The sequence below is a fragment of the Natator depressus genome, chromosome 3, assembly GCF_965152275.1.
Source record: "Natator depressus isolate rNatDep1 chromosome 3, rNatDep2.hap1, whole genome shotgun sequence".
Classification (NCBI taxonomy): domain Eukaryota; kingdom Metazoa; phylum Chordata; order Testudines; family Cheloniidae; genus Natator; species Natator depressus.
Window position 1 is genome coordinate 31,265,416 of NC_134236.1, and position 22,686 is coordinate 31,288,101.

At 54.0% G+C, this 22,686-nt stretch overlaps 1 protein-coding gene across 1 annotated transcript in view; it reads right to left on the reverse strand.

The window, feature by feature from the left end:
* SLC66A3 (solute carrier family 66 member 3) overlaps positions 1-22,686 on the reverse strand; it is a 35,329-nt gene that overhangs the window by 2,872 nt on the left and 9,771 nt on the right. The window contains exons 2-6 of the mRNA XM_074947654.1: positions 6,494-6,576; positions 6,349-6,418; positions 4,522-4,579; positions 3,481-3,601; positions 1,849-1,890 (exon numbers count right to left, since the gene is read on the reverse strand). Coding sequence (XP_074803755.1) covers positions 1,849-1,890; positions 3,481-3,601; positions 4,522-4,579; positions 6,349-6,418; positions 6,494-6,576 — 374 coding nt within the window. The remainder of the gene's footprint in view (positions 1-1,848; positions 1,891-3,480; positions 3,602-4,521; positions 4,580-6,348; positions 6,419-6,493; positions 6,577-22,686) is intronic.

Below are 22,686 nucleotides of genomic sequence, written 5' to 3' on the forward strand. Positions count from 1 at the left end.
TGCTGCCGTTTCCACAGGATACAATAACTTGTGCACAAAGTTTTACTAGTGTACATTCTGAACAGTTCACCTTCCACAACTCCTTAATGGACTGCCTCAAAATACTGTGTTAAGGAACCCATATGTCAGACATCAAAAATTCTGAAAATAAATAATTTCCAGATTCATGTTTTGTTTGAGGGGGGGGAAATGAACAAGGCAGATGTATTCTCACCTGATGAATAGTAATTTGTTAAGTAATACCCAGAAGTATTTAAAAAATAAATACATCTAGATTCCTTAATGTAAATCTGCTTCTTTGAATCACTTTGATATTAAAAATGAACTTGCCATGTATGGCAAGTTCAGTGTATCTGGTTTAAATTCACACAATACCTGTTTTTCATCACCTGCATCTTACAGGAGTATATAAACATATGTAATGCTCTATTTAAATAACTGTCTATTAAGTTCAGGCTTGTGAGGTGGTTTGTTTGTTTTTTCTAACAGTAAACATTTATTGGTAATTGCTAGAGTTTAATAGGCAAAAATCTGACACAAACTTGAAAGAAACAATGAGATTTGCTCAGTGTCTTGATTACCTTAGGATTTTTTATTTATTTATTTTTTTTTTAGGTAAGGCTACAAAATTTATTTGAAAAATCAAAGAAGCAGTTTCTCTGTTCACCTGACACTACACATGTGTCTTTATCCCATTTGTTCCATTTTAGGAAGTAAATAATATACTGAAATATATAAAAAAAATTTCTAAGAGCTGGTGATATTTATAAATACACTATGCTGCATAACCACCAGACATGGAGTAACCAAGAACAATGAGGGGGAAAATAGTGTGAGCTCTCAACCCTCAAACAGTTGACAGGCCACATTTGTGTTTAAAGTCCAAATGTCACTGCTCCCATCTGTTTTTCATTGTGCTACATTTTGATGCAGTTTATGGGTATTAATGTCCTTTTAAAATTTACTCTCGGTAGTACAATGGAGCAGTTTTCTTTAGCTCATCTGGTAAAACATCAAAAATACTGACTTACTCATTTCCATTGTCTAAAACTGCTTTCTACCACATGAAAATTTAGCCATTTTCCACTAAAAATAACATTTTGGATTGTACTAGTTTGAGCAGTTGAAATGCCAAAAACAGGCAGGGTCACTTTCTCAAATGCACTGTTTTTTGTCTGTCCCCCCTCATCCCCTCACCCCGAGTAAACGGCTGATTTTAAACATCTTAGTTTTATAATGAATTTATTCTCTCTCTTACTTCACTGCACTTGTTGGTGACAGCATCACAGCAATCTACGTTACTTTCGGCCAAATGTAAGTTTCATTATTCATGTACTTCCTTCAAATTTTAAACTAGTACAAATAATTTCAATAGTTTTACAGTTCTTGAATAGGGGTGGTTTTTTTTTTAAATACACAAGTCTTCCAGTGAGAGAGACGCAGCTGTTTTTGACATCTTATCCATTTGGGAAAAGTCACTACTGAATTACTGTGTGTTCCAACAGAAAGAGGGGGGTTTGTTTTTCCTTTATGCAGGCATTTCCATAATTACGCAAAATTTTTAATCTATTTTTTCTCTAAGAGTAGAGCTGCCTTTTAAACTGGCAACATCCCCTATGATGAACACAAATAGATTTTTCTTCCCCATGGGTGTTAAACTCCTCGCCATAATAATAGCCCTGTGCTGTTTTCTCAGCAGTAATCCAGTTCCCTTGCTGGAATAAACCACTCAGCTACATAGTTTATTCTATTGAGAACCAGATAACTGCGATTAAAACAGGACAGGCTGCTGTTCTCTTTGGATAGCGAGGCAGTGAAGAAATTAAGGCAATTTCATATATTACTCACCCATAAGATCATTTGTGGTCATTAAAGTTGTAACTATTCTTGCTGTAAATTAAAGGAATTGTCATTAGTATGCCAGAGAGGATCTGCTGATGCATCCAACTACTAAAAACAATGAAACTTCTGCTTTGCAGTTGAGAAAAATCAAGCAAAAAAACCAAACCCATACAAATATCCACATCTTAAATGTAACCCCCTCTTATTGTAGCCTCAAAAATGAAGTCCCAACCCTGAGCTCGCTTTCTTTCAAGAGTTCATTTGACAGTAAGAAAACAAAATGCTGATAGAGCTGGAACTTTCCTAAATTTTCAAATGGAAGAATTTTACCACCAGGTAAGCCGTGGCAAAAGCTTATTGCTTCTTACTTCCATATTTACCATTTTCTTCTCTCTTTTGGTGGCTGATCTTAGTCTGTCAGATGGCTATGAGTTTCTATATCAAATTGCCAGTTAAAAACTATAGCAAAATTTCACCAGTTTACTGTATTGGAGAATTTATATAAGCCCATATATCTCTGTCCATGTCTCACTTATGCTATACACAAGAATAATTCCTTTCACTGCAGGAATTTGAGTGAAATTCCATGGGCCTGTGTAATGCTTGAGGTCAGACTAGATGAACATAATGGTCCCTTCTGGCCTTAATCTCTGGATCAATATCATGTCTCACAATGCGAGTGATCTGACACTCTCTCTATTATAAAATATTTTAGTAATTTAAAAAGAAATTGTGTAAAGATCAGAAGCTAAGACATAATTGCACAAGACATTTCTAATTAACAGTTGTACCAGGCCCTTTTGTATGAACTGCTACCAGGAGTTGGCAAGGATAACCAACCTATACACCAGAACCCTATACAAGTTATTGCCTGGATTTAGGAACATGCTTAAGTTCATTCCTGTTCATGACATGACTTAATGTTTAGCAAATGTTTCTAAAAGTTTTCCTGAATTAGTGCTATGTCTTTAAAATTATTGCTGGAAAACGGCTTGAGATCCTTTCATTTGATCCTTTAAGACAGGAGAGCTTTTTTTCTAATGAAATACAGAATTATGTATAAATCATTTATTTAAATGAAGAAAAATATGATTTTTGGCTCTATATTATATGACTCCATATTATGTTTGATCAGTGATGTTCCAATATTGTCAATTGTCTGGTATTATAGTAATTAACTAATGGAAAGTCCTAGGATGTTAAGTTGTGAGGACAAAATAGGAAGACAGTTGCAATGCACATCAGAGCTACAAATTGTTATTTTTCTAGCCTGGATTTTCATTATTTTTTTAAAAAATAATAAAGGACTGAGACCCTTTCTGCATAAAAGTAACAGATGAAATATCATGCATAAGAGAAATATCCTGCTCTCAAAGAAAAACATTCAAATATGGTCAAATTATTAAACTTAGGCAATGTCCTGACTAGGCTGAAGTCAATGGCAAAACTCCCATTGGCTTCGACAGGGTCAGGATTTCACCCTTACTTTTAGACAACAATATAGAAAGCTACCCTGGGGAAGATTCAGATTTACTATGGGTTTAACAAGGCCTCTTGCTATAGATACATTAGGAACAGTAATGGCTTTGGGGTGGTCGCTTTATTATACAAAACCCAATGCTTTTGCATGTTGCTTACTTGCACATGTGTATGCGGACATACTCCAGGTCAGGGCGCTCACTTGTCCGGAATCTCTTGTCTGCCACAGATACCGCAGCTGAGCAAATTTACTTGCTGCACTGATTAACGTACACAAATTCTGCAGAAAAGGATACCAAAACAAAAACACACCCCATCTGTTTCTAGTTCTAATAAAGTATTTAGCGTAGGCCTAAAATGTATGCTTTGCATTTTTTTAAAAGTAGAAATACTTTTGACATTCAAAAAAATTCCTTCATTGGTTGCATCCCAAATGTTACAGAATCTTATTAAGAAACTATGAAACAAAGTGAAACTGACCAGAAATCAGTTGGCCTAGTTTTGTGGTACAGGCTCTAAGAGAAACCTAAAATATGAACTGTAACAATTACAGCAGTTGGTGACTGCAACTTTAACACAAAAGTTATTTTTAAACTAAGTGTGCTCCATGGGCTAGTGGAAGGTTCTCAAACTATTAATAGAGATGAGAGACAAAGCAGTACTTGAAAACTGCTCATTAACAGCTCAGAAGAGTTCATTTTCAGAACACCTTCTAGAATAAATTATAAAATACAGTGAAACCCCATTTACCATCTAAGTGGAACCAGGGCCAGATTGGATAATCAAACATTCAGATAATCAGGAGAATGGGCAAAGAGCTTTCTATCCATTTTTTTAAGATGCAGAGTTGCTTTTAAACTAGCTGACCCCTCTGGGAAAAGCATCTTATCTACTTACAAAATACACAAACCCTTATTTCTTGCAAACAATGTTTTGTTCATTTATTAACAAGAAAACCAATGTGAGTTTTTAACAAGCTGTCAGCCTGAGCCCTGCCACCCGGGCTAAAGCGTCAATTTCCCATATTCCCCTGTGTGCACTAGTGGGTTTGGTTAATGTAGAGAGCCGGATAAAGGCGGCTCAGATAAATGGGGTTCTACTGTTATAAAAATTATTAAAATTGTTTTTCACTGATAAATGGAGCTATGAAAGGGATGACATCTATATGGGGACACTTTCAACTTAAGAGTTACTACTTACCATGGCCAGGTCTATTATCCATTTCTGCAGAGTTAGAAAGTACCATCCTCCCACAAATCTTACCTTGGGTTAAGTTTCATAATGCTCATAGTTATGTGGGCACCTGAACACTTAAAAATCTGTAGGTCAGGATATTAGTTATGTTTTCCTAATCTCACTGAAGATAGAAGATACTCTTGCTGAAACGGTTTCTATAGAGAAAATGTGCTGTAAAACTGTTTTGAGTGAAACAAAGTTAATCAGATTAACACTGGTCCCAGGATGGCTCTAGAAGTAAGCAGAGGTATGAAACATGTCACCACTTTACTAGCAATCACTGTACCTCCCAGAGGCTACTACAACAGGCTAATACGCTTGTGGCAGGGTCCTGGGGACAGACCAGTCCTCATACACTCCCCTTCCCTGGGGGATGTTGGAACTGAGGGCTGGACTTTCACCAACGCCTTGTCTACTCTAGGAAATTGACTGGAATAGCTATTTAAGAATAAACTAGTCTGTAATAGCAATTGTAGAATAGCTCTGTGTGTGGACATTACTCTGGAATAAAAGTCACTCTCTGCTGGAATAATTACTTCAGTCACAAACCTGGAACTTTGATTCTGCAAACATTTAGGCACATACTTAACTTTAAACACATTGGTAGACCTGCTGAAATCAATCGGGCTATTCATGTGAATAAAGTCACATACCTGGTTAAGGTTCAGGACCATAATTCTAAATATTTTTATAGCAGTTTTGTAAGCTTCAAATAAGATGCTCCATCAGTAGCAGCATTTTAAAACCCCACTGCGCTGTAATTTATTTATTACAAATTTTCATCTAATGTCGCAATAGCACAAGTCCGCAGGCAGTGGCAAAGTGAAATTAACAATACTGTTTTACTGCTGCTATTCAAAACCCTAGGAATAGTAGTGAAATTGTCAAGAATAATGTCCATCCTTAAAGCAGCAGCAAGTGGCAGCACTGGTTACCCAAGTATGAAGAGGAGCCAAACAACAGAAGATGGGAGGTGCACAGTAGCAGAAACCCACCCACCCACCGCCCTGCAGGAGCCAGGAGACTGAGGGAGAAGTACTACAGAGCATCCCCAACAGCAGCAGCCAGAAGACTTGGAGCTCTTGGCATGGAAGATAATAAAAACCCAGGACCCAACAACCTCTCTTTCTGCCCTCCAGGAAATAGAGGGGGTGGAGTTTCACATTTAAACACATACCTGCAGGTTGAAGCTGTTAGGAAAGATGGAGCCCCAAAACAGAGCCCAAAGACAGTATGCTGGTGTAAATCCCACCCCTCTCCCCTTCAGCAGCAGCAGGAATGGCAGGGTGGTCACTTTCTCAGCAGTCACTACCCCAGATGTTGCTGGTGGTTCCCTCACCCGCATTTTTCACATTATCTCTGGTTGGTGTCTGATAAATTTATCAAGCCCCACTCCAAAGCGTCCAGTGCCAAATGGAAACCCAAAGCTGTATACCTTTTCAAAGGAGCATCTAAAAGTCACTGTGTGTATGATCCACAGTTGACGTAATTGTGTAAAAGAGTTACAAGAAGCTTCATATTTTCCATTGTGCATATCTGACACAAGTGTAAATTATGAATTAGTCTCATTCCTCCTCAGTTGTGGGTCCAGTAAAATCAGTTACTGATATAGGGTTTGCTGTATGAAGGGTTTTACTGGGATCTAAGAAAGTTGCATGCAAATACGAAATGCACATTAAAAGGTGGCTGAATATGGTTTTCTCTGGCACTAGGAGACAAAATGCTCAGTCTTCTGTCAAAGAGCTGCCAGAAGTGCTGTGTAAATGGAAATGAGTAGACGTCAAAGGATACATGACTATGTAAGGCAAAGCTTGCTTCATGTTGCCACTGTAATGCAGAACAAAGAGCAGGAGAATGACATCTGAAAGAAAAGATCAGTCATTACAGATAGGAAATCAGGGAAAAGGTAAAATATAAAACAAGAAAAAAGTATTACCTTGTGCAATTAGGATGGGGTATTCCAGGTAAGTCTCTAGGGGGTAACTGTAGTAACTCTGGTACCTTAGAAACACAAGGAAGCTAAAGAGGAAAAAATTGAACAGTTTGTTTGCACACAGAGACTATAATAATAATATAGGTTCATTGACAATTTCATTTTAAAAACCTGTCTGTTGTGGGAGTGCCCAAACACCACAAGCAGAATCCAGCTCCCATTGTGCAAACTGTACATTCAGGAAGACAAAGTCCTAGGCCTGAAGATCTTGCAGTCTGTTTCAATAGATACATTGTGACAAAGTTCCTCCTCTACCTTGGTGGGTCTTGCGCTTATTGGCGGATTTGCTCGCCTTGGAGCTTCACGGCAGCCCTCAGTTTGGCCGTTTTTGTGAACCCACAGTCCAGGTTAACTCCTCCTGTGTCTGACCAGGAGTTGGGAGGTTTGGGGGGAACCCGGGCCCGCCCTCTACTCCGGGTTCCAGCCCAGGGCCCCGTGGAATGCAGCTCTCTAGAGTGCCTCCTGGAACAGCTGTGCGACAGCTACAACTCCCTGGGCTACTTCCCCATGGCCTCCTGCCAACACCTTCTTTATCCTCACCATAGGACCTTCCTCCTGGTGTCTGATAATGCTTGTACTCCTCAGTCCTCCAACAGTCCGCACTCTCACTCTCCGCTCCTCACATGCACACCACAAACTGAAGTGAGCTCCTTTTTAAAACCCAGGTGCCCTTATTAGCCTGCCTTAATTGATTCTAGCAGCTTCTTGATTGGCTCCAGGTGTTCTAATCAGCCTGTCTGCCTTAATGGTTTCCACAAAGTTCCTGATTATTCTGAAACCTTCCCTGTTAGGAGACGGAATCGTTTCTTTGCTCGCTCCTGAGCTATCTGCTTTCCTTTCTTTCCTGAAGCCCCCTGGCCCAGATTTTTCACACTTTTCCTTTTGCTTAGTTTCCCCCCCCGCGTTTGGGCCGGACGCTTTGTTTTTTTGGTTTCGTTTTCTCCCGCTTTTCTGAGCTGCGTCAGTGTGCTGGCCGGTTGCCAGCACCCCCCCCCAGACGCCTGCTTTTGGACTTTGCTCTTTGCTTAATTGAAACCCCCAGAGGAGGGGGGGAGGACTGCCGACCCGCTGTCCAGAGAGGGGAGTGGACGCCCCCAGACCCAGCCGTTTTGTTTTTTGCCTGGACTTTTTTCTTATCATTACAACATTCCTAGCTGCCGAGAGCCTTGGGACAGAGCCAACAGCTGCAACAGATGCCAGGGGCCGGAGAACTCGCCCGAGCAGTTATAAATCATCGTGGAGAGAAGCCGTAAGACTGAGGGATTTCCTTTGAATTATACCCTCGGGGGGGGGGGAGTTGACTGCGTTCCAGCTGCGTCTGTGGCGGCACAGGGGTGTAGCAGGGAGCTACCCCCAGATCCACCGGTGCCCCCAACCCCCCCACCACTACTACGACTATCACGGCCCCCGCTGCCTCGTCCCTGCTGGCGATCTGCCATCTGCCTTCGGATCCAGCTGTTTGCTTTGGACTTTGCCTTTCGGACCGGACATAACAACCAACCAAACGAGACTCTTTGGACAATTGTGGTGGGTCGTCCTCCCTCCACCCCCACCCCCCGGATTGTTTATCCCATAGTTTACCCCTACTACCGGACCCCGATTTTTGCCCCCCCCCTTCTTCCGGTGTCTCCCTGTCTCTCCCTGCTTACAATGGCAGAGATGGAGAGACGCAAGGCCCCTCCAACGAAATTGGTTGTCCCTTCCCCATCTATCCCCCTGCCCACCCCTCAAGATTTTCCCACCGCCTCCATTGTTAGAACCCCTGCCCCCGCCCCCGCTGGGGCCTCGGCAGTGGGAGGCACCGGGGCAATTACTACTGCTGCTTTGGTTCTTGCCCCATTAGATTCTAGGAACCCCCCCCCAGTTCGACGGAAAGGTCGGGGCGGGCCGAAAGGAAAGGGCCCCGCTAAAGCCGCTGGGCCCTCCATGGCAGAGGCCGCCCCCATTACTGTGGCCTCATCATCGATCGTGGCACCCCTCCCAGCTGTTCCCTCCACCAGCTCTGCGACCGTCCCTCCCCCGGCCCCCAGGACGTATGCCCGGGCGGCGGCAGGCTCCCCCTCGCCTGCCGCCTCCTCATCTCGCCCACCCACTACCTCCGCTACCATCACTAGCGCCCGGGGCCCTCTTCCCGCCCTGACCAGGAAGCACGGTGTCCGTTGCCTCCTGGTGCCCGCCTCGCCCCACGTGGAAGCATACGTGCAAGCGTTGGCGAAGGTGGTAGGACCCATGGCCATTGTGGCGGCCTCCAAGATGTATGGGAAGGTCGTTTTCTTTCTGGCTTCGGAGACTGCCGCCCAGGAGGCGGTGGAGAAGGGCCTAGTGGTAGGAGGGGTGTTTATCCCCCTAGAACCGCTAGAAGATCTGGGCGTTCGCCTCGTCCTCACCTCCGTTCCTCCCTTTTTACCTAATGTTGCCCTGTTACCCGCTCTTTCTGCCCTGGGAAAGCTCGTCTCTGCTATCAGCCCTCTCCCGTTAGGCTGCAAGGACCCCGCCCTCCGTCACGTCCTTTCGTTCCGCCGGCAAGTGCAGATTTCACTGCCGGCGGGGGTGCGTGACGGAGAGGCGCTTGAGGGGTCCTTCCTAGTTCCCTACCAGGGAGCCCGCTATAGGGTCTTTTATTCCACCGGAGAGGCCCGGTGCTACCTCTGCCGCTCGGCGGGGCATGTCCGCAGGGACTGCCCTTTGGCCCGGGGGAGAGGGGCACCTGAGACCCCCGAGACCCGGCAGGATATCGGCCCTGTTGTTGCCGACACCCCTGGCCACCCGGCACCTGAAACCACCCCTCCTCCCACCCGATCCAACGCTGCCCCCGTCCGGGCCCAAGAGGTACCTTTCCAACAACGCCCGGGCGACCACGGGAGTCCCGCTCTTGCTGTAACCACCTCGGCAGAGCCTCTGGAGGAGAGTGTGGCACAGTTATTACCAGGTGCAGGAGAGGGCTCGCCCCAGGGAGAACCCCCCGCCCCTCCTGCTCCCTCACCGCTATTCCCCCGAACCCCTGAACCTTTGCCTCCGCGCCCCGCTCTGCCCCCTGCTATTCAATCCCCAGATGACGCTATGGAGGGCTGGACTGTAGTCCAGGGGAAGCGAGGCAAGCGGAGGGCTCGAGCCCCGCTGCATCCATCTGACGCGGAAGCCCCCCGGAAGACCAGGAAGGGAGGTACTGACCTTGAGCCTCCCGCTTCGGCCACGAGTGAGATCCATTCGCTGGTGTCGGGAGGTGAAGATAGACTGGCATTGGAGGGAGGACTCCCCCCTCCGCGGGGGACCCTCCCCTCCGAAGCCCCGGAGGAAGCCCCTTCTAACCGGATACCACCTGAACTCCCTACGAACCCCGACGTGACCGTTGAGGCGGGCCCTAGCAGAGAGGCCCCCAGGGTAGTAGGAGTCGGCCTCTCCTCTGTGTATGCAGAGATTGAGGCCCTAGATTTGACCCCGGTCACCCAGGGAGGGGATGATTTACTGCCGGCCAGCCTCGTTTTAGGCAATCTCACCCCAGGCCCCCTTTCCCCATGTTCTCTCCCCCTGACTGCCTTTCCGGGTGAGCACCCCACGGAAAGTGGTTTACCACCTGATGCCATGGCTGCCACGACCACCCCGAAGCCAGCATCTAGCATTGCTCGGAGCCCCCTCCCTTGCCCCTTAACCCCCGACCCTGCTCAGGAGGCATCTTCTTTTTGCTGCTCGCCTCCTGAAGCCCAGGGCCTTACCTCTGCCCCTGTCCCCACCCCTGTCCCAGTTCAATTTCCCTCCTCCTGCAAGGCTACTGCCGCCCCTGGGGTTATTTCTTTTCCGCCTTTTGCAGACCCCCCCCAGGGAGCAGTCTTTACGTTTTCTAGTTGCGACTCATTAGGAGTTGCGCTTTTCCCCCTGCCATCCCCTTCCACTCCAAGGCACGAGATGGATTTAATAACCCCAGCCTGTCAGACGCCCCGTCGGCGGTCCGCACCCTGCCTACCCGCCTTAGCGGACCTCGAGGCTGTATTAAGAACCCCATCGGGGAGTACCCCGGAAACCGTAACCCCATCCCCCCATGAGCTGCGGCATGCACTACGGCAGTTCTTAGAGCACACCCGTGGTGCCCGCAATAGGGCACAGCTGGCTCTCCAGCGATGGGGGGACTTCGATCAACTTGTTCAGGCCGCAAGGGCCCTTATGAAGGAGGGCAGAGGGCAAGGGAGGCGCGGTGCTGCGGCCTACGAGCGGGCCCGCGGCTTCCGGAAAGAGCTACTTACTTATGGGATGGGACACAGGTTGCTACGCGACCCGCCGGGGGCCATGAGCACCCCCACCAATGAGAACTCCCCACCCCCCCGGCCCTCCGCATGACACCTCTCATTATTGTAACCCTGAATACCAGGGGCTGTAGGATGGCTCTCCGCAGGTCCCAGGTGCTCTCCTACCTTCGGGAGGGGGGGTACTCTGTGGTTTTCCTGCAGGAGACCCACACGGACCCAACCGCCGAGGATAGGTGGCGGCTGGAGTGGGGGGACGGGGTATACTTCAGCCATTGCACGACCTGGCAAGCTGGAGTGGCGACCCTGTTCTCCCCCGCCCTGCGGCCCGAGGTGCTAGGGGTCACTGAGGTCGTACCGGGCCACTTGTTGCACCTCCGAGTTCGTCTGGAGGGGCTCGTGGTCAATCTTGTTAATATCTATGCCCCGCAAGTGAGTTCACAGCGGCCACAATTCTACCAGCAGGTGTCCGATTTTCTCGGCACCCTAGACTCGCACGAGTGCCTGATCCTGGGAGGGGACTTTAACACTACCCTCGAGGAGCGGGACCGCTCGGGGGCCGAGCCGAGCCCGGCCGCCGCGACCATTCTCCGAGACATAGTCGATTATCACTCCCTAGTGGACGTCTGGCGTGACCATCACCCAGATGACGCTTCCACGTTTACCTTTGTCCGGGTGGAGGCCCATCGGTCACACCGCTCTCGGTTAGACCGTATTTACCTATCCCGTTTCCATCTTTCACAGGCCCACTCCTCCACCGTGCGGCCGGCCCCTTTTTCCGACCATCATTTAGTTACCGTCACGGTCTCCCTCCGTGCGGAGGGACCGGGGCCGGCCTACTGGCACTTTAATAACAGCCTGCTGGAGGACGAGAGCTTTGTGATGTCCTTCCGGGAGTTTTGGCTGGCCTGGCGGGAGCAGTGGCGTGCCTTTCCCTCGGTGCGGCGCTGGTGGGATCTAGGGAAGGTGCGCGCCAAGCTCTTCTGCCGCAACTACACTCGGGGCGCCAGCCGACGGAGAAATGCAACGATAGAGCAGTTGGAACGGGAGGTCTTAGAGCTGGAGAGGCGCCTGGCCGCCAGCCCCGGGGACCCGTCCCTCTGCGGAGCGTGCCGGGAGAAGCGGGAGGAACTTCGAGCCCTCGAGGACCACCGGGCCCGAGGTGCCTTTGTCCGGTCCCGCATCCGCCTCCTTCGGGAGATGGATCGCGGCTCCCGCTTCTTCTATGCCTTGGAGAAAACGAGGGGGGCCAAAAAACACGTCACCTGCCTTCTAGCGGAAGACGGCACCCCCCTCACGGATCCGGAGGAGATGTGTGGGAGGGCCCGTGACTTCTACGCAAGCCTTTTCTCCCCGGATCCGACCGATGCTGGCGCTCGCGGGGTGCTCTGGGAGGAACTCCCCACGGTCAGCGTGGGCGACCGAGACCGGCTAGAGCTGCCTCTCACCCTGGCCGAGTTCTCGGAAGCCCTCCGCCGCATGCCCACCAATAAATCTCCGGGCATGGACGGGCTGACCGTGGAGTTTTACCGCGCGTTCTGGGACATCCTCGGCCCAGACCTAGTCACTGTCTGGGCTGAGTCTTTGCAGGGCGGGGTCCTCCCTCTGTCGTGCAGGCGAGCGGTGCTTGCCTTGCTGCCGAAGAAGGGGGACCTCCGCGACTTACGAAACTGGCGTCCCCTCTCACTCCTTAGCACGGATTACAAAATCGTAGCGAAAGCAATTTCGCTGCGGCTAGGGTCCGTGATGGCGGACGTGATCCACCCAGACCAGACCTATACTGTCCCGGGTCGCAGCATTTTTGACAACCTCTTTCTAGTCCGAGACCTTTTGGAACTCGGGCGGAGAGACGGTCTGTCGTTCGCCCTCCTGTCTCTCGATCAGGAGAAGGCGTTCGATAGAGTGGATCATGGGTACCTCCTGAGCACCCTGCGGGCGTTTGGATTCGGACCTCAGTTTGTGAGTTTTCTCCGGGTGCTGTACGCCTCCGCGGAGTGTTTGGTTAGGCTCAACTGGACCCTGACCGAACCGGTCAGCTTCGGGCGAGGGGTGCGGCAGGGGTGCCCCCTCTCAGGCCAGCTGTACGCTCTGGCGATCGAGCCTTTCCTCTGTCTCCTCCGCAGGAGGTTGACGGGGTTGGTGCTGCGGGAGCCGGAGCTGCGGCTGGTCCTGTCGGCGTACGCCGATGACGTCCTCCTCGTGGTCCAGGACCCGGGCGACTTGGCGCGAGTGGAGGCATGCCAAGCCATCTATTCAGCAGCCTCCTCCGCCCGAGTCAACTGGGTCAAGAGCTCTGGCTTGGCGGTGGGGGGCTGGCGGCAGGTAAGCTCCCTCCCACCCGCGCTTCAGACCATCCGGTGGAGTGCCGGCCCTCTGCTCTATCTCGGCGTTTACCTTTCTGCCACGCACCCTTCTCCGCCGGAGAACTGGCAAAATTTGGAAGGCGGCGTGATTGAGCGGATCAGGAAATGGACGAGGCTACTCCGCTGTCTCTCCCTTCGGGGGAGAGCACTGGTGCTTAACCAACTAGTCCTGTCCACGCTCTGGTACCGGCTCAACACCCTAGCCCCGGCCCCGGGTTTCCTGTCCCACCTCCGGAGATTGATTCTGGAGTTCTTTTGGTCAGGATTGCACTGGGCCCCTGTTGGAGTTCTTCATTTGCCCCTGAAGGAAGGAGGGCAGGGCCTGAAGTGTCTGTACACTCAGGTCCGCGTTTTCCGCCTCCAGGCCCTGCAGAGGCTCCTTTATAGTGCAGGTAGTTCGACGTGGAGCATATTGGCGCACGCCTTCCTACGCCGCTTCCATGGGCTCCGATATGACCGGCAGCTCTTTTATCTTTGTCCGAGAGGTTTTCCGCGAGACCTCTCCGGGCTGCCGGATTTCTACCAGGACCTCCTCCGGACCTGGAAACTGTTTTCAACCACCAGGTCTGTGGCGGCCATCGTGGGGGCAGATCTCCTCACGGAGCCCCTGCTACACAACCCCCAACTTCGTGTGCAGGCGGCGGAGTCCCGCACGGTGCGCCAGAGGTTGGTCCTGGCGGGAGTTACGAGGGTCGGGGACCTCCTGGACTACGACCGGGGGGACTGGCTGGATCCCCTGACGCTCGCTCGACGCATGGGGCTCTCCAGCCTTCGCACCCCCCGGCGCGTGCTTCAGGAGGTGGAGGCCGCTTTGACCCCCGCTGCTCGGGCTTATGTCAGCCGAGCCTTGCGCGAGGGCGCACCCCGCCCATCCTATACCCCAGGCCCGCCGGACCTTTCCATCGGGCCCCTACCCTGCCGATCCCAACACACCCCTCATCCTTTCACTGCAAGCCGGCTGCATGAATTGCAACCGGTCGGTTTTCAAGTTGCATCGCGGCAATATCTATATACACTCACGCTCCATACCCTTCACGCCCGCACCCTGGTGTCCCGCCCCGACACAAAGTGGCGAGATCTCCTGCCACCCTTGGAGGGGGAGCAACCTCGGTGGGCCAGCCTGTACTCCACCTTGGTCCCGAGGCCCGTCGGGGACATTAGTTGGCGGCTCCTTCACGGGGCCGTGAGCACGGGCGTGTTTTTGACACGTTTCACCTCCGTTCCGGAGACTTGCCCCTTTTGTAATGTGAGGGAAACCCTGGCGCACGTCTATTTAGAGTGTGCCAGATTGCAGCCTCTTTTTCGGCTCCTCACAAATATTCTCTTGCGCTTTTGGCTTCATTTCTCCCCTCACCTCTTTATCTATACACTCCCCATCCGTGGCCCCACCAAGTCGCGGGATCTCCTGGTTAGCCTCCTCCTAGCCTTGGCTAAGACAGCCATTTATAAGACCAGAGAGCGGAGGTTGGCTCATGAGGCGTCCTGCGATTGTAGGGCCGTTTTCCGATCCTCAGTACATTCACGCATTCGGGCGGAGTTCCTCTGGGCGGCGTCCACCGATTCCCTTGACACCTTCGAAGAACGGTGGGCGCTGTCCGGGGTTCTCTGCTCGGTGACCCCGTCCGGTTCCCTCCGTCTGACCCTCTGATTGAGGGACAGAGCGAGAGACGCCAGCCACAGCCGCTAGCTGCTGTGAATACCATCATTATTGTTATTTAGTAGGGGTTTTATAATGCATGGGTGTGCCCCCCTCCCTCCCAACCACCCACCCCGCAGCCGTGCCCATCTTGTCGGGCACTCTCAGGAGAGGGAGGGTCGGTGACCCTGGGCGCGGCACTAGGTAACTCGAGGGGGTGGAAGACCACGAGTGTCGAGGAAGCCCCCCCGCTCTAGGCCACCAGGTAACTCAGGAGGGTGGAAGACCACGAGTGTCGAGGAAGCCCCCCCGCTCTGGGCCTGGGCTAGCCTGAACACCTCTCCCTCCTGAAAGCTGTTGTGTTATACCTTCTGATTGCGTTGTTTTGTTGCTAAGTTTTTCTTTATCTTTTTGTAATCTCTGTAACTGTTACAAATAAATTTCTTTTCTGTTTCAAAAAAAAAAAAAAAAAAAAAAAAAAACCTTCCCTGTTACCTTACCCAGGGAAAAGGGACCTACTTAGCCTGCTCTTCTGCTGCTGCCCTCTGGCCTGGGCTTTCCTTGCTTTTTGCCCCTGCTTTCAGCTCCCCCCCCCTCCCCCCCCGACCGGGACAGATGCTCTCCTCCCTTTCTTTTCCTTTGTTGTTTTTTTTTTCTTTTTCTGCTGTTGCTAGAGTGCTGGCCGGCTGCCGGCCAGCTGTTAGCTGCCCCCCGCCCGCCCTTGGACGCTGCTGCCGCTCCAGCTGAAACCCCCTCCGCCCCCCCCCCGAGAAAGGGGGTCCTGCTGGCCCGCTTCCCCGGAGCGGGGGGAGTGGAAGGACCCAACCCCCAGACCCAGCTGCTTGCTGTTTGTCTGCGGACCCGTCTCCGGTTGAAAGGAATCTTATCACTTGCTCCGGCATTTCTGGAATGCAAAAAAGAAAACCTGGAACAGACAGAGAAACAGCCGTCTACCAGAGGAACACCACCCGGGGAACTTACAAATCGCCGTGGAGGGGGCCCAAGACTGAGTAACTTTCGAACTGTGCTCTCGTGTGGGGGGAGGCCTTGACTGTGTCGTGACTGTGTTTGTAGGGACACAGGGGGTGTGGCACAGAGCTGCCCCCCGATCCATCTGTGTCCTCCCAACCCCCACACTACCATCTTCACAACTGCCTCCTCCATCATCATTGCTGGCTGTTTAACATCTGCCTCTGGACTTAGCTGCTCGCCCTGATTCCACCGCGTGGGCCAGAAGCACCAGTCAACCAAACGCCGTGGTCGGTGGTGGGGCCGCAGCAGTGGGGGTAGCCCCTACCACGGAGGGCCTGGTGGTTTTAGCGGGGCCCTTCCCCCTCTTATTGCCCTGGCCTTTCCCGCCGGCTGGGGGGGCTCCCCTAGAGTCTGGGGAGGTGGTGGGCAAGCGTGCAGTGGTTCATGGGCCCCCCACCCCCCCCGAACTGCCCATCCCACAGCTTGTCCCTTTTTACCTGACCACAACTCCTGTTAACCACCTGCCACCGCCCCTGCTGGAGCATCGGCAATGGAGGGCACCGGAGTGACCTCTGCCGCTGCCATGCCTACCACCTCCCCAGACTCTAGGGGAGCCCCCCCAGCCGGCGGGAAAGGCCAGGGCAAGAAGAAGGGGAAGGGCCCCGCTAAAACCACCAGGCCCTCCGTGGTAGGGGCTACCCCCACTGCTGCGGCCCTGCCACCGACCACAGCGTCCCTCCCCGCTGCCCCCTTCACCAGCTCTACGGGTGTCCCTCCCTCACCCCCCATGACGTATGCCTGGGCGGCGGCAGCCCCCGCCTGCCGCCTCGTCATCTCTCCCGCCCACCGCTTCTGCCACCATCAACAGCGGCCGGGGCCCCTTCCCCACCATGACAAGGAAGCACAGTGTCCAATGCCTCCTGGTGCCCACCTCGCCCCACATGGAGACCTACGTGCGGGCGTTGGCGAAAGTGGTGGGGCCCTTGGCCATTGTGGCGGCCTCCAAAATGTATGGGAAGGTCGTCTTCTTCTTAGCATCAGAGGCTGCCGCCCAGGAGGCAGTGGAGAGGGGCCTGGCAGTGGAGGGGGGGGGGTTGTTTGTCCCCTAGAGCCGCTAGAGGACTTGGGCGTCTGCCTGGTCCTGATCTCTGTCCCTCCTATTCTCCCCAATGCTGCCCTGTTACCCGCCCTTTCCACCCTGGAGAAACCTGTTTCTGTCATCAGCCCTCTCCAGTTGGGCTGCAAGGACCCCACCCTCCGTCACATCTTTTCCTTCCGCCGGCAAGTGCAGCTTCTACTGCCATCGGCGGCGCATGCGGAGAGGCGCTTGAGGGGTCCTTCTAGTCCCCCACCAGGGAGCCCGTTACCGGGTGTATTTCTCCACGGGGGAAGTCCGCTGCTACCTCTGCCGGGCGTCAGGGCATGTCCGGAGGGACTGCCCCTTAGCCCAGCAAGGAGGAACATCTGGGATCCCCGAGACCCGGTAGGACATCGGCCGCATCATTGCCGACGCCCCTGGCCGCTCGATACCCGAACCCGCCCCCCCTCCTCTTCGGACCACCACTTCTCCCGCTCAGGCCCAAGGGGCACCTCCCCTACAACGCCCAGACGAGCAGGAGAGCCCCGCCCTCGCTGCTGACCATCTGGCGGGGCCTATGGAGGAGGGTGTGGCAGAGATACCACCAGGCATGGGAGAGAGCCTGCCTCAGGAAGAATCCTCCCTCCCTTATGCCACCCCACCGTCCCCCCCCAAATCCCTGAGCCATCGCCTTTACCCCCTGACACGACCCCTGCTAACCAGCCCCCACATCATGCCATAGAGGGCTGGGCCCTAGTCCAGGGGAAGCGAGGCAAGCGGAAGGCTCGAGCTCCACCTCATCTACCCGAGGCGCAGGCCCCCCGGAAGACCAGGAAGGGGGGCACCGATGCCGAACCTTCCGCTCTGCCCACGAGTGCGTCCCATCCACCAGCATCAGCCGGGAAAGACGTGGTAGCACTGGAAGGTAGTGTCTCCCCTCCACGGGAGACCCTCCCCTCCGAGACCCTCGAGGAAGCCCCTTCTGTCCTGACACTACCCGAAGCCCCCGTGAACCCCGAGGCAATCGTCATGGCGGGTGCCAGCGGGGACAACCCCGGGGCGACGGAAAGTGTCCTCTCCTCCATGTTCGAGGAGATCGAGGCCCTAGATCTGACCCCGGTCACCCAGAGGGAGGACGACCTTTTGCCAGCAAACCTCGATTTGGGCGACCTCACTCCACCCCTCTTTTCCCCATGCTCCCTCCCCCTAACTGCTGCTTCTGCTCCCACCTCCGAGGAGCCCCTGGACTCCTCCATCGACCTGGCCACTGATGGCACCCCATTGATGACCAGCGAGCCTGCTCAGGTGACAGCTGACACCACGCAGCCGGGACACGAGTCGCCAGGGGCACCCCCCGTTGGTGCGGAGCAATCAATTTCCTTCCCAGGCGGGGTCCCAACAGAAGATAATCCATCTCCTGATGTTGTGGCCGCTAAATCCACCATAGAGCCCGCGTCCGGTATCACTGAGAGCTCCCTCCCCACCCCCTTAACCCTCGAGTCTGATCGGGAGGCGCCACCATCCAGCTGCTTGCCTCCCGAAACCCAGAATCTCACCCCTGCACCTATCCAATTTATCTCCTGCAATGTTATTGCCGCCACCGCGGCTGTCTCCTTCCCTTTCCCAACTGATGACCCCCAGGGAGCGGCCTTTGTGTTCTCCTGCCCGGACCCATTAGGAGCTGCTATCTTCCCTCCACAGGCCCCTATCGCCCCAGAGCTTGAGGCGGGCCTAGAAGCTCCAGCCCATCAGGCACCCCGTCGGGGGTCCGCACCCTGCTTGTCCGTTTTAGTGGACCAAGGGCCCCGCTGGGGAACAACCGGGAAACTGTAACCCCACTCCCCCATGAGCTGCGAGGAGAGCTGCGGAAGTTTTTAGAGGATGTCCGTGGCTCCCGCAACAAGGTACAGCTTGCTCTCCAGCGATGGGGGGATTTTTTTCAAATCCTCCGGGCCACAAGGGCCCTCATGGGGGAAGGTAAAGGGACGGGAAAGCAGAATGCCACGGCCTACTGGTGGGTCCGCGTCTTCCGTGACCAATTACTCACCTATGGGATGGGTCAAGGACTGTTGAACGGCCCACTGGGGGATGCAAGCGTCCCTGCCAGTGAGGATCCCCCCGGCCCTCCCCATGACACCTCTCACCATCGCAACGTTGAACACCCAGGGCTGTAGGGTGGCTCTCTGCAGGTCCCAGGTGCTCCCCTTCCTTCGGGAGGGAGGTTACTCTGTGATTTTTCCTGCAGGAGACCCATACGGATCCGACCGCCGAAGACAGTTGGGGGCTGGAGTGGGGGGACAGGGTCTACTTTATTCATTCCACGATTCGGCAGGCTGGAGTGGTGACCCTGTTCTCCCCCGACCTACGGCCTGAGGTGCTAGGGGTTGCCAAGGCCGTGCCGGGTTGCCTGCTGCATCTCTGGGTCCGTATAGAGGGGCTCGTGGTTAACCTTGTTAACGTCTATGCCCCGACATCGGGCCTGGAGCGGCTGCAATTTTATCAGCAGGCATCTGCCTTCCTCGGCACCTTAGATTCTCACGAGTGCCTGGTCCTGGGAGGGGATTTTACTACCACCCTCGAGGAGCGAGACCGTTCGGGGACCAAGCAGAGCCCGGCCGCCGCGGACACCCTCCGGGAGATAGATGAACATCACTCCCTAGTGGACATCTGGCGTGACCACCACCCAGATGACACTTCCACGTTCACCTTTGTCTGGATGGAAGCCCATCGGTTGAGCCACTCCCGGTTGGACCGCATTTATTTAGCACGCTTCCATCTCTCACAAGCCCACTCCTCCAGCATGCGGCTGGCCCCATTTTCTGACCATTACCTAGCCACCGTGACAGCCTCCCTCTGTGCGGAGAGGCCGGGGCCGGCCTATTGGCATTTTAACAATAGCCTGTTGGAGGATGACTGTTTTGTGATGTCCTTCCGGGAATTCTGGCTGGCCTGGCAAGGGCAGCGGCGTGCCTTTCCCTCTGTGCGGCAATGGTGGGACCTGGGGAAGGTGTGCGCCCCGCTTTTCTGCCGCGACTACACCCGGGGCACCAGCCGACGGAGAAATGCGGCGATAGAGCAGTTGGAACGGGAGGTCTTAGAGTTGGAGAGGCGTTTGGCCGCCAGCCCCAAAGACCCGCTCCTCTGCAGAGCATGCCGGGAGAAGCGGGAGGAGCTCCGGGCCCTCGAGGACCATCGGGCCCGGGGCGCCTTTGTTCGATCCCGCATCCGCCTCCTTCGGGAGATGGATCGCGGCTCCCGCTTCTTCTATGCCCTGGAGAAAACGCGGGGGGCTAAGAAACACGTCACCTGCCTCCTGGCAGAAGACAGCACCCCCCTCACAGAACCGGCGGAGATGTGCGGGAGGGCCCGAGCCTTCTACGCAAGTCTTTTCTCCCCGGATCCGACTGACCCTAGCGCTTGCAGAGTGCTTTGGCAGAAGCTCCCTACGGTCAGCACGAGCGACTGAGACTGGCTAGAATTGCCTCTCGCTCTGGCCGAGTTCTCGGAAGCCCTCCGTCGTATGCCCACTAATAAGTCTCCAGGCATGGACGGACTGACTGTGGAGTTCTACCGCGTGTTTTGGGACGTCCTCGGCCCAGACCTAGTCACCGTCTGGGCCGAGTCTCTGCAGAGCGGGGTCCTCCCTCTTTTGTGCAGGTGAGCTGTGCTCGCCTTATTGCCGAAAAAGGGGGACCTCTGCGATTTACAAAATTGGCGTCCCATCTCGGACTACATGTAGCACAGACTACAAAATCGTAGCGAAAGCAATCTCGCTGCGGCTAGGGTCTGTGCTGGTGGACGTGATCCACCCAGACTAGACCTACACCATCCCGGACCGCAGTATCTTTGATAACCTATTTATGATTTGGAACCTTTTGGAACTCGGTCGTAGAGACGGTCCGTCATTCACCCTCCTGTCCCTAGATCAGGAGAAGGCGTTCGATAGGGTGGACCACGGGTACCTCCTGAGCACTCTGCAGGCGTTTGGCTTCGGACCCCAGTTTATGGGTTTTCTCTGGGTGCTGTACACTTCCGCAGAGTGTCTGGTTAAGCTCAACTGGACCGTGACCGAACCGGTCAGCTTCGGGCAAGGAGTACGGCAGGGGTGCCCCATCTCGGGCCAGCTGTATGCTCTGTTGATCGAACCCTTCCTCTGTCTCCTCCGCAGGAGGTTGACAGGGTTGGTGCTGCGGGAGCCGGAGCTGCAGCTGGTCCTGTTGGCGTATGCAGATGACGTGCTCCTCATGATCTAGGACCCCGGCAACTTGGCGCGGCTGGAGGCTTGCCAGGCCATCTATTCGGCAGCCTCCTCCACCCGGGTCAACTGGGTCAAGAGCTCTGGCTTGGTGGTAGGAGACTGGCGGTAGGCGGGCTCCCTCCCACCCGCACTTCAGACCATCCGGTGGAGCGCGGGTCCGCTGCTCTACCTCGGCGTTTACCTTTCTACCACGCATCCCTCTCCGCCGGAAAACTGGGAAAATTTAGAGGGCGGGGTGATAGAGCGGCTCCGAAAATGGACGGGATTACTCCAATGTCTCTCCCTCCGAGGGAGAGCGCTGGTGCTTAATTAACTAGTCCTGTCCATGCCCTGGTACCAGTTCAACACCCTGGTCCCAGCCCCAGGTTTCCTGACCGACCTCCGGACATCGATTCTGGGTTTTTTTGGTCAGGAACGCACTGAGCCCCTGTAGGGGTTCTTCATCTACCCCTGAAGGAAGGAGGACAGGGCCTGAAGTGTCTACACAATCAGGTCCGTGTCTTCCGCCTCCAGGCCCTACAGAGGCTCCTTTATCGTGCAGGCAGTTCGGCGTGGAGCACACTGGCGCACGCCATCCTGCGCCACATCCGAGGGCTCCGATATGACCAGCAGCTCTTTTATCTCTGTCCGGTAGGTCTTCCGTGAGACCTCTCCGGGCTGCCAGTCTTCTACCAGGACCTCCTCCAGACTTGGAAACTGTTTTTAACGACCAGGTCCGTGGCGGCCACCGAGGGGGTAGATCTCCTCGCGGATCCCCTGCTACACAACCCCCAGCTCCGTGTGCAGGTGGTGGAGTCCTGCTCGGTGCGCCAGAGCTTGATCCTGGCAGAAGTCACGAGAGTCGGAGACCTCCTGGACTACGACCGGGGAGACTGGCTGGATCCCCTGACGCTCGCCCGGCGCATGGGGCTCTCCAGACCTCGCCCCCCCGGCGCGTACTTCAGGAGGCGAAGGCCGCTTTGCCACCCGCTGCTCGAGCCTACCTCGACCAGGTCCTGCTCGAGGGCACGCCCCGCCCACCCTCTACCCCAGGCCCGCCGAACCTTTTAATTGGACCCCTGCCCCGCAGACCCAATCGACCCCCCTCACCCCTTCACTGCAAGGCGGCTGCATGAACTGCAGCTGGTACGCTTCCAAACCGCGCCAAGGAAACATCTATACATGCTCGTGCTCCACACCCTTCACGCCCTCACCCTAGTGTCATGCCCTGACACAAAGTGGCGAGACCTTCTGCCACCTTTGGAAGGTGAGCAGCCCCGGTGGGCCAGCCTATATTCCACCTTGGTTCCAAGGCCCGTCGGGGACATCAGTTGGCGGCTCCTTCATGGAGCTGTGAGCACAGGCACGTACTTGGCGCGGTTCACCCCCGTCCCAGATACTTGTCCCTTTTGTGGAGCGAGGGAAACCCTGGCGCACGTATATTTGGAGTGTGCCAGGCTGCAGCCCCTGTTCCAGCTCCTCACAAATCTCCTATTATGTTTTTGGTTGCATTTTTCCCCTCACCTTTTTATTTATGCACTCCCCATCTGTGGCCTCACAAAGTCACGGGATCTCCTAGTTAACCTCCTCCTGGCCCTGGCTAAAATGGCCA